Source organism: Lutra lutra, chromosome 2, assembly GCF_902655055.1.
Source record: "Lutra lutra chromosome 2, mLutLut1.2, whole genome shotgun sequence".
Lineage (NCBI taxonomy): Eukaryota > Metazoa > Chordata > Mammalia > Carnivora > Mustelidae > Lutra > Lutra lutra.
In genome coordinates, this window is record NC_062279.1 from 161,067,657 (window position 1) to 161,079,053 (window position 11,397).

General features: G+C 52.2%; 1 protein-coding gene across 1 annotated transcript; it reads left to right on the top strand.

The window, feature by feature from the left end:
- The first annotated feature begins 5,978 nt into the window (after nt 1–5,978).
- On the top strand, nt 5,979–11,139 carry SOD3 (superoxide dismutase 3). Its single transcript, XM_047719025.1, has 2 exons — nt 5,979–6,145; nt 9,729–11,139. The coding sequence occupies exons 1-2, from the start codon at nt 5,994–5,996 to the stop codon at nt 10,483–10,485; spliced, it is 909 nt and encodes a 302-aa protein (XP_047574981.1). The 5' UTR covers nt 5,979–5,993; the 3' UTR covers nt 10,486–11,139.
- The last annotated feature ends 258 nt before the right edge of the window (nt 11,140–11,397 follow it).

Consider the following 11,397-nt stretch of genomic DNA (forward strand, 5'->3'; position numbering starts at 1 on the left):
ACAGGGTTCGATCCCAGGACCCTGAGACCATGACCTGAGCCGAAGGCAGCGGCTTAACCCACTGAGCCACCCAGGTGCCCCTCGAACTGCTTTTTAAAAAATGAGAGCAATCGCATGGAAAACTGAATCTCTGGCCTCTCTTGAGAAATGGAAGATCTGGTGATAACAGAGCTGCATTCACACATGGCAACACATGGTGGAGCGGCTGCTGCCCTCTATAGACTTGTCATGTTCTCTCCCGGGTGTCATGATCCTCACTCCTATTTGCTGTGCCCAGGCCCTGGGGCTGACTTGCCATTTTTCAATGAGATGCAAATATTTTCTCCACTACAACATGAAGACACAATGGAGATAAGAAGGTTGTGTGTTTGAAGACAAAAATGAGAAGACATATACCTGGCCCATTTTATTCATTATATAACCTGTCTGGCCCCCAAAGGCATTGGAGTTTTCAATCCCTGTTGTAAATATTCAAGTTTTGTTTGAGATGATCTAACTTTGAGGATTAGAATTTAAAAAAAAAAAGGGGGGGGGACGCTGGTTTGAGGCTACGCACAGCCATTTTCTTTTACAAATGGATGCTCTCAACTGTAAATGCAATTCCAGGTCTGTACTAGTGTTTCTATAGTGAATATATGCCTACAAAGGAAAAGATAACTTTATTCTGGTTGATAAAACCCAACTGGAACAATGCTGTAATTATTAAAACATGTCTCCATAAGTACAATAAAATAGTTGAACCAGCAGTTAGATTGCATCTCTTTTGCCTTGACTTTTGAGGGAAATAGGCCAATGAGAGATAAATTCCTGCTTTTGATGTAAGTTTTGTGGAGAAAGACCAGTGTGAAAAGCCTCTTTCACCAAAATGGACAAAAGTTGAGGGAAACACTCAGAAAGTTCCATGCTTAGTCCCTGGACAGAGCTGCCAGCAGATTCTATTACCTCTCCACTGTGAGGAGAATGTCATAAAACCCGATCTTATTTCTCCTGTTCTCTCCAGAAAGGGCAAGATGGTGTCCTGCACAGCTGGGCCAGGGCCCAGAAGTACTCTGAGAAGTCTCATTGCTTTATTAGATTGTTCCAAAATTAATTCAATTTATTAACTGCTCTAACTGCTCCAATCTTCCAGATGCTGCTGCCCCCATGAATGGCCCTGGTGGGTGATGCCAATGTGGAAACTGTGATGGGAGTTCCAACCCACTCCACGTGAGATCATCACTGAAGAAGGGCCAGAACCATATTGGGTTCATTTTCTGAGTGAATCACACTGCTGCTTCCCTATTTTCTTTCCCAGGCCTTGAACCTGAGGCTTTCTGAATAGCCTGTTAACATTTAGACTTTCTAATTTCTTTTTTAAAGCATGAGGCTGAGTCAGAGAACCTCTCTTTTCTCTATAGATCCTTCCAGCAACAATTTTCCATAATCTTAGGAGTAGAGAATATTCTAACACCTTTCCTCTAGATTTTATTTTCTACATGTTGCGATATTTGAGCATTTTGCACAAGCTCCTTGGAATTTTTCTGCCCATAATTTCTGTGAGTTTGGTCATTCTGTGGGTGTGCAGGAAAGGGCCTGGGCCCAATGCCACCTGAGTGGGGAGACTATTGCCTCTTCATGGTGAGCTGCAGGGTGTGTGTGTGAGAGGGTAGTGTGAGGAAAGTGAAGAGATGGTCGATGGAGTCTCAGAACTGATGAGGTAGAAGGCTGGCAGTCAGAAAACTCAGCCATCTGGGCATGAATCCTTCCTCTACACCTAATGGGTGTGACACTGGGACAAGTCAATTAACTCCTGTGGGTCTGTTTCATTATCTATAAAATATGGGAGTGACACAGGGAGGATGCTAGGGTCTCTCATATATTGTTCTCCCCAAATAGACTTATCTGCTGCTTGAAGTAAAGCTAGGATTTCTACAACCTCATAGTCATGGTGCCCACCGAAGGGTCGGGCACATGATTCTATTGTTGGGCATGAATTCCGTTGCAAGTAACAGAAACCCACTAACAGTGAAACGTACTGGGGTTTCTTTTCTCCTCTACAAGAAGACCAGGGATTTGCTGGGGTTGGTTCAGGTGCTCAATGAGGCACAGTTTTCCTTTCAGTTTTTCTTTTCTTTTCTTTAGTACTTTTTTTTGGTGAGGCTTTTGAGGACCTAGATTCTTCCCCTCCTCTACCCTGGGCATGTTGGCTTTTGTTCTCATTCTTGCCAACGTATAGTCCAAAGGTAGCAGTCACATTGTTAAACGTCAAACCCACATTCAAGGCAGGAGAAAGGGGAAAGAGGTAGCACCAAACACTTCTGTCCTTTTAAAAATGAACATAAACGCTTTCCCTAAAGCCACATCTAGTTATATATCTCACTGGTGATAAATGGGTCGCAGGACAATTGCTAGCTGAAAGGGATCCTGGGAAAGCAAGTGTCTGGCCTTCCAGCATCTATAGTGGGAGGTAGCAAGGAGAGGGAGGGGTAGTTGTGGCTGCTGGGCTCGACAAATATTTTTATTTATTTCTTAAAGATTTTATGTATTTATTTATTGTGTGAGAGAGAGAGAGGGAGGGAGGAGAGAGAGAGAGAGAGAGAAGAGAGAGAGAATGTGGGGGGGAGGGGCAGAGGAAGAGTGAATCTCAAGCAGACTCGTGTAGAGTGTGGGGCTCGATCCCATGAACCTGAGATCATGACCTGAGCCAAAATCAAGAGTCAGACGCTTAACAGACTGAGTGACCCAGGGGGCCCCTGGGCTTGGCAAATATCTTCAAATAAATATGACTCGAAAGTCAGCTGGAAAGGCTTCTCTTTTCCCAAGAGAAATATACTGTGCGATTATTTTGAGGAAGCTGGCACCACATTGGATAGGCTTTTTAGTTATTCACACTGCTATCTTGTTCTCACAGGGCAAAGCAGGAATGACTTGAGTTTCATCTCACAGGTACAGGCAGGAGGAGGGACTGGAGGCTGGGTCAGAGTCCACGAAGAACTTAGCCCAGAGGGGTTCCACTCTGGTGTTTGCCTGAGAGAAGAACTTTGCACAAGCTAAGCTTCTGGTTGGAAAAGGCACTCCTTTCATGCCCTCTCACTGGTTGTGCTCCTCACACGGCCAGCCAAGTATAATGAGTTGAGAAGTTCCTGGTTCTGGCTGGCCTTCATTACTTTCCGATCCACACGCACTGAACTGACAATTGAACAGAAGGGTGCCACGTTCACAGAGAGAAGGAAGCCGGCCAGAATGTGGCGTTGGGACACAGAATGCCATCTCTCCTCTTCACTGGGGGGCTGTGCTCTTAATAAGATGAAAAATGCAGGCACGGGGCTCCTGGGTGGCTCAGTTGGTGAAGCATCTGCCTTCGGCTCAGGTCATGATCCCAGCGCCCTTGATTGAGCCCACATCGGGCTCCCTGCTCAGTGGGGAGAAGGGGGTCTGCTTCTCCCTCCCCCCTGCTCTTGTCCTCTCTCTCTCGCTCCCTCTCAAACAAGTAAATAAATAAAATCTCAAAAAAGAAAAAAAGGTGCAAGCAAATTGCTTAACAAGTGTCTGGCACAAGAGGCACTTTCATAAATGCTAGATATTATGATTTTATCAATCTATATTTTTTTATTTTATCACTATTAGTAAGAACGATGCTTCTTTTCTCCCTGCCCACCTCACTAGCAAGGACCTCCTTTCCCCTGTATCACCCAAAGGTATTTGGACAAAATGCCAAGATCCGAGCTTGAACCACAGAGTTCCCAGACTCCACTTCTGCTCCCCTTGGGGTTTCTGGGCCGACCTCAGGCAGAAAGACACACTTGGACATTTTCTCAGGTGCGTCGAAAGTACTCGCGGTGGGTAAACTGTCATCACACAGAATTTGGTCTTTTTAGGAGACAACCTTGAAACCCTAATTATTGCTTTCAGGAATTTCCCCTTCGTGGGAACCACTCTGTTTCCAGGTGGAATTTCATTCGATGGGTTTTCTGAACACAATGAAAGGGAAACTACAACGGTGATCCCTGCATGAAAGAAGTTCAAAGTTCTCTGGCAGAGATCTCTTCTCACAGATGGGAGTACTTCTGAGCGCATCTCCGAATACTGCTGCCTTTACAAGCCTGACTTGGGTTTTTTGTTGTATTATACATTAACAGACGCGAAATGAAAGAGAGGTCAGTGGTTCAGCAGCTCGCGGTGCGGCAGTCACTGATGTTGGGAGAAAGCTGTGGGGTGTGGGCTTGCCTGTTGGTCCTTCCCTTCATCTCACAGGCCGGGAGGTTGTAAAGTCTAATGATTAAGGAGGCAGGTTTAGAAATCGGAGTCTTGAGTATAGATCTTGACTTTGCCATTTTCCAGCTCTGCCACCTTGGGCCCATTACTTAGTCTTTCTGAACCTCATTTCCTTATCTTCCGAGTGGGTAAATTCATACCCAACCCACAGCATTAATAGAAGCATTAAATGAAATGCTATATGAGAAGGCATTTTGCAAAGTGTTCAGGGGCAAGTTCTAAAGCCCAACCCAGACAACTTAAGCAAAAGGAGAATACACTGACTGACATCATTAAAACGGAGTTCAGGTGTGGCTAGATCCAGGGCCTCATACTCTGCCATTAGGTCCAAATTTCACCCAACTTTTATTCTGCTTCCCTCCACATTGGCTCTCTCCTCAGACAAATCCTCCCTTAGTGGGTCAAGGGGGCAGCAATAACTCTAGTCTTTCTAGCAGTTCCAGGAAAAGTGTCAATGCATCTTTTTGGCTTTGAATTATCCTGGAACCAAGGCAATGTTTTGGTTAGTCACATGCCCATGTCTGGAGCGAGGTATGGAGTCAATACCTCCTGCACAGAATGAGCCCTGGCTTCCAAGCAGAAAACTGAGGTGCTGTTGCCAAAGGAAGCGGGAATAGATGTTCCCAAAGCTGATTGCACACCAGAATGACCAATTTAAAAACAAAACAAAACAAAAAAAAAAAAAACAGTTCTAGGAAACTGGCAGTGGATTCACTCAACCTGGGGTGGAGCCTAGAAGTCTAGATTTTGAACAAGCTTTCGGGCTGCCAAGACTAGTGTTTGGGTCTTTAGGGGCCCCCCTCCCCCAACCCCCTGGCCATCCCTCCTCAGTTGCACTCCCCACTCTGCGCCTGATGGATCTGCTGACATCACCGTTCCCTCCCAGGGTTTGAAGCCCCAGATGGCAGGGGCTCATGCAGCTCTGGGTACCCAGCCTGGAGTGAGCGCCCACAGCCCACTTGCTGAAGGAAGACAGGCAGGCAGACAGGCAGGCAGACAAGCAGCCTTCTCCCCTGTGGGCTCTTCTGGGAGAGAAAAGCTTCTGTTTTGGGAAGGGGCTGCCATGATGGAGGAAAGACTGTGGCAACAAAGGCAAGCAGGCCAGCAGGGGCGGACAAGGCTCACGGTCCCCTGGGCCACACACTCTTAGAAGACTCCTCCATAACTTGAATGATAATGTGACCACAAGAGTGATGGTGATGGTGTACGAGCATGACTGTGTGCCGACCACCGGGTCAGCATCAGATCCCCATTTTACAGACGATGAAGGGGAGGCCCCCGAGGGAGCAGGAGCACAGTTGGGAAGTGACACAGCTGAGCCTGGGCAGCCTGGCCCACGTGACCACCACCCACCTGCCCCCCCCACCTCTCAAAAGGCTGGCACCAAGGCTCCGGGACAAAACACCATCCATATTTGCAAGGGGCCCATTTCCTTCCTAGTAGCATCCGGCAAACATAAGTCAACAGCAGAGGAAATCAGGGGAGAGCAAGAAAGAGACCATTGTACACCTCTCCAAAAAGGCTCTTTTCTGCCAACTTCTTATTTCCCAGCTGTGTGCTGAAGGTCACTGGCTACGTCTGCACAAACCAGTGAAGTCACAAGAAGGAAAACTTGGCGGGGGAACCCAGGCGTGGGGAGGGTGGAGCTGGAGACAGAGGAGGGTGGAGTCAGAGGAGGAGGGGGCCAGGCCATTCCACACCCAGGGACAGGGCCTCCTGACCCTCCCTCAGTCAGCCCAATGGCCGGCTTTCCTAGCCGTGACCACTCCCGTGGGCTGGCTTCCCTGCACACCCACAAACAGCCCGGCCTCAGGAGTCTGCCTGCATTCCTGAACACTGGGTGCTGCTCCCTACTTCTCAGAAGGCAACCTCTTTTGGAAGAGCTGGAAAGGTGAGTGCCTGGTTGAAGCTCCTTTCCTTCTTCTCCGAGGGTGCTTTTTATGAGCTTGGAACTAGGGCGGGGCGTCTGGCCTCTGCTTGGAAAAGCGCTTGATCATCTTTTTGAGAGGGACCCACTGAAGGACAGAACCTGGCTGCTCTGAAAGGGATGAGTGGGGAGGTAGAGGGAGGGGTGAGGGAGGAGGCCTTGGGAGAGAAAGGAGCTGTTGTCCTTTGCACCTGCGATGAACTGTCCCTGCAGACTTTAGGGTTAAAAAAGAGAAATCTGGAGGGAAGAAGGCCGCCTCTCTCTCTTGCATGCCTCCAGTGCCTGGACCTACTAGGGCCCAGCCACCTCCTGGGGGAGGCATGGGTGGGAGGGCCTGGCTGGCTCAGACTCATCTCCAGGGTGCTTTCTAGGAATAAGGAACTGGAATGTCGGAAAGGCCACCGTCTTCCGAGATCCAGACCCAGAAAGGAGGCACAGCCTTTGTGGCTTCCTTGGTCCTCTGTCTCTGATAAGCTGTCTTCTCTTCCAGACCAGGCACACAGACCCCCCCACCCCCCGCCAAACCACATGGTCTTTCACAGCTCAATCTCAGAGGGACGGTGTGCATGTGTGAGATGGGTGAGCCTGCCGTGGACTGGCTTTGGTGGGGGGGGGGGCGGGTAGAAGTCAAGGTTTAGAACCACAGTGTCCGGGCTCACCTAGTGTTGCAGAAGAATTTTTTTTTTCTTTAAAGAGAAAAGGATCTCTTTCGAATGTTAAGTATTACCCAAGCATTCTCAAAATAGAAAGTTTCATTGACACACCCCAAACAATCTGGTTTTGCTCTGTTTTTAAGGAAGAATTTTCCGACTGGCAGAGCCCTCCGAGGGGCAGGACTGCTGGCAGGGGTGGGCAAGGCGATGATGATGCTGGGGAGCTCGAGGCTGAGGCCTGGGTTGGTTCCCCACTGTGGGACCCGCTCCCTGGGGCTCTAGTGGGGAGTATGGGGAAACCCATATCAGGCCCTGTCCGAGGCGGTGGTACCCTTGACCTGCCCTTCTGGATTTCTCCTACCTTTCCTGCCCCTCCTTCTTGGAGCCTTTCCTGGGAACCTCCTCCTCTCGTGGCCTCAGTAGCGTCTCTCAGCGGATCATCCTGAAACATCTATCCACATTTCCCTCCGGTTGCTAAGGGCTGCCAGATACCGGGAACTTCCTACCTAACCAGGCTCTGTGCTGTGTGCCTTCAGCTGTTCAGTGTGCTTGGGCCACACACTTCTAAATCTTGCCGTCAGCTGCTTATTGACGCTGTAACCTTGGGCAAGAGGCTTACTTCTCCGTGCCTCAGTTTCCTGCTCTTTGAAAGGTGGATAAGAGTAATGCCGACCCCACTGGGCTCAGGGAAGGCTTCTGTAACTCGATACAGACAAAGTGCTTTTAACAGCGCCTGTAGTTGTGTTTGATAAATGTTAGCCCCTCACACTGTCTCTCTGAAACCTCACGGCAAGGCTCGAAGGTCCGTATTATTATCCCTATTCGCAGATAAAAACACTGAAGCTCAGAAGAGAGGCGGAGCTCAATTAACTTTCAGTCCAGCAGTTTCTCTGCTGCTCTACACTCATAGTGAGCCCAGAACCCATTATTTTCATCATCATACTAGATTGCCTTTCTGTAATGGTTACAAGAAGGAATAAACACCCCTCCCTGGAGTTTGCTTTTCAAGTGGCATGTGCCTTTGAAAGCACGGCCGACCTGCAAACCAGTTCTGTGGAGAGAGCACTGGTCCGTGAGGACAGACTTAAAACTATGAAGACAACCTGCCATATAGTATCTCACTGAATCTTCACCGTGATCCTTGGTGACATTACCTTATCTGGTGGGGAGCTGGGACAGAGTCAGTCACTTCCCCACAATATGGTGATTAGCACACATTGGGATTGGGATCTGAGTCTGTGTCTGACTCCAAAATCCTGGCTGAGTCCCTGAGTCTCTGATGGAGCTTTAAAAAAATAGTAATCCATGCCCACTGAATCAGAATCTCTTGGGCGAGGACTGGGCATGTGACTTTTAGAGCCAGAATCCAATGTGCAGTCAACATGGAAAACCTCTCACAGGGACACTGCCTCTCCCAAGTGCCAGACACATATTTCCAAACGGCTACCAAAGAGATACCCGACCTGGGCACTGACCAGCCTCTCACCCTCAGCGGGCTCAGGATGAACTCAGCCTCTCTCCCAACTTCTCAGGGCCTCCTACCAGCAGGCACCCGCCCTGTCCTCCCTGCTGGGAACCCCATCATCATGGCTGTTCCCGCTCCCTCTCCATCCCCGCTATAAGTGCTATTCAAGATGTCTCCCAAGTCCATGCCCCTCCATCTTTGCTGCCTCCACCTTGGTGAAGGCCCTCATTAGGTCTGCTTTCCCCTGAGGCAACCAGGCAACTCATCTCCCTCCGGCTGTCTCCGTTTTTCCTTCTCTGTGTCTCCATCTCTTGCTAGGCTATTCCCACTCCATCTTCCCTCTTCCCTCCAACCCCAAAGACCAGCCCATATCCTTTCCCCATCCAGGTTAATGAACTGAAAACTATCTCATTGCCCTCTGCTTTAAAATTTCCACCGGCTCTAGACCACTCTCCCCGCCCCCCGAGCCCAGCCCAATATCCACAGTCCTTACTTAGCACAGCAAACCTAGACCCTCAGCCCCTGAGGGTCAGCTCTAAATTCCCTCCTCCCTGGCTGCACACACCATGTTCTAGCAACACAAAACTTCCCCCAACCCCTTAAACAAACCATGCCCTTTCACAGGCTGTGAACATGTCACATTGTGCCTCCTGCCTGAAGTGGGCTTCCAACCTGGCTCAGCTCAAAGACTGCTTGCTTTATGAGACCAAGTTCAAATGTCATCTCCTCTGGGAAGCCTTCTGGGAGTTCACACAGCAGTGTGGGTACTCCTTCCTCTGTCCTTCCCCAGCACAAGACTCTTCCATCTTCAGTCACAGGGAGGGCGTTAGAATGATCTGATGACATGTCTGTCCCTCCATGAATTCCTCATTCAACAATCACATATTAAAGGTGTCCTACAGCCAGGTGCAGGCCCAGGTGCTGGGGATGATGAGTAAGACTCAGCTTCTGTCTTCAAGTCTACTGTGCGCGCCAAAGAGAGGACAGGGCACTTCAGAGAGAGGGCATCGCTGGTGCAAAGACCAAGAAGGCAGGGGCAGCTAGCCTCAGTAGGTGTGTAAGGAAGGATGCTTGGCCAGAGTGGCAGGGGATGTGGTGGGGTGATCAGGGGAGGCAAGAGGTCTGGAAGGGCCACCCTCACCCGACCCGAGGTGCTCCCCGGATTGCCCCAAGACTCCATCCATGTGATGGATCCAGGGCTGGAAAGGACTATGATCACACTTGTGGCTCAAAAAGATCGCCACGAGTTGCCCAAGACTGTGTCAACCCCCACACCTAACCCAGGTCCTGGAGCGCAGCAGGGTCTGAGACGCAGGAGCTAAGGCAGGAATGCCCACTGGGCAAAGAAGCTCCTGGGGTCCAGAGTCCAGAGGCTCCCCAGTGCCAGCAACTAAGGCTCGCTCCGCCCCACCCCTGGGGGTGCCCACAGGTCACCGACTCTGGCTATGCTGGCCCTGTTGCTGCTGTGTGCCTACCTGCTGCTGGCGGCCCCCGCCTCGCGCGCCTGGCCTGGCGTGGACCCGGAGGAGCCCGGCTCCATCACGGCGGCGCAGATCCGCGACATGCACGAGAAAGTGACGGCCATCTGGCAGGAGCTGACGCAGCGACAGGTGGCGGCCGACGGCCCGGACGCCGCGCTCCATGCCGCCTGCCGGGTGGAGCCGTCGGCCACGCTGGACACCGCGCAGCCACGGGTGAGCGGCCTCGTGCTCTTCCGGCAGCTGGCGCCCGGCGCCCGGCTCGAGGCCTACTTCGACCTGGAGGGCTTCCCCGCCGAGGCCAACAGCTCCAGCCGAGCCATCCACGTGCACCAGTTCGGAGACCTGAGCCAGGGCTGCGAGTCCACGGGCGCGCACTACAACCCGTTGGCCGTGCCACACCCGCAGCACCCGGGCGACTTCGGCAACTTCGCCGTGCGCGACGGCCGCCTCTTCAAGTACCGCGGCAACCTCGCTGCCTCGCTCGCCGGCCCGCACTCCATCGTGGGCCGCGCCGTGGTGGTGCACGCGGGCGAGGACGATCTGGGCCGCGGCGGCAACCCGGCCAGCGTGGAGAACGGCAACGCGGGCCGCCGGCTCGCCTGCTGCGTAGTGGGCTTGAGCGGGCCGCTGCCCTGGGCGCGCCTAGCGCAGGAGCACGCGGAGCGCAGGAAGCGGCGGCGCGAGAGCGAGTGCAAGACCGCCTGAGAGCGCCCCTCCGTGGTCGCCGGGGTCACAGGGATCCCCCCTCCGCGTGGCCCCCGACGCCCTTCCCCTCCGCGCGCGCCCCAGACCTGTCCCCTGCCTGCCACGAGTCTCTCCCTCTGCTCCCAGAGACACCCACAGGCCGGGTCCCGGGGCTGCCATGGCTGAGGTCTCCCGGAAAATCCCCTCCACCCCGACACCTCCAACCACGTATGCGGAGACACCCCTCTGCTTCCAGGAGGCAGCCCCCGCCCTCTGAGACCACTCATCTTGAGCTCTGAGGGCCCGTGGAGGTATTGAAATACCCTATCTACCCTCGCAGACCCCCCCATTCCGAGGTTACTTCCCACCCTGTCACCCCCACTCTCATTCCAGGAGCCCTGAAATCCCTCTTTGCCCCGAGGACTTAGCTCTTCCCACCCCGTCGATTCCTTCTAGGAGCTCTGACACCCCTCCTGGGGTTACCCAGCCCCCCATGCCCGCCTCTCCGCCTGTCGTGCACCATGCCAGCAAATGAGCCTGCGGTTAGGCACCCCTGCCCAGTGTCCTCTCAGCTGTCTGTCGCTCGCCCACTGCCACCCCCGCAGAGAATTGCTCCTTTGGGGGCTGTTTGGCAATCTTTGTGTTCGCATTAAAACTCAGCAATTCAGACTTGCACTGGGGCCTTGGTTACTTATTTTGTTTGTCTGAGGCTCTGCTCCCAGGCTCAGCTACTCTTCGGAAATAGCAAAGATATTTCCCAAATCCGTGCAGGATTTCTCCTTATCCTCCTCTCTCCAAGTCTGCTGGCCGCGGTATTCAGTCACTGGTTGCCTTGCCCTTCCGTGGGGCTCCGAGAATGGAGGGCACCAGGATCACTCAGGAACATGAGAGAGGGGAAAAAAAATGACAGCTTCCTGGGCGGGAATCCAAAGG

Excerpts from the sequence above, each read along its gene's own strand:
- SOD3 (XM_047719025.1), top strand. The coding sequence starts at position 5,994 with ATGGCCGGCTTTCCTAGCCGTGACCACTCCCGTGGGCTGGCTTCCCTG. Across the intron at positions 6,146-9,728 it reads CTTTTGGAAGAGCTGGAAAG|GTCACCGACTCTGGCTATGC; the intron begins GTGAGTGCCTGG and ends GGGTGCCCACAG.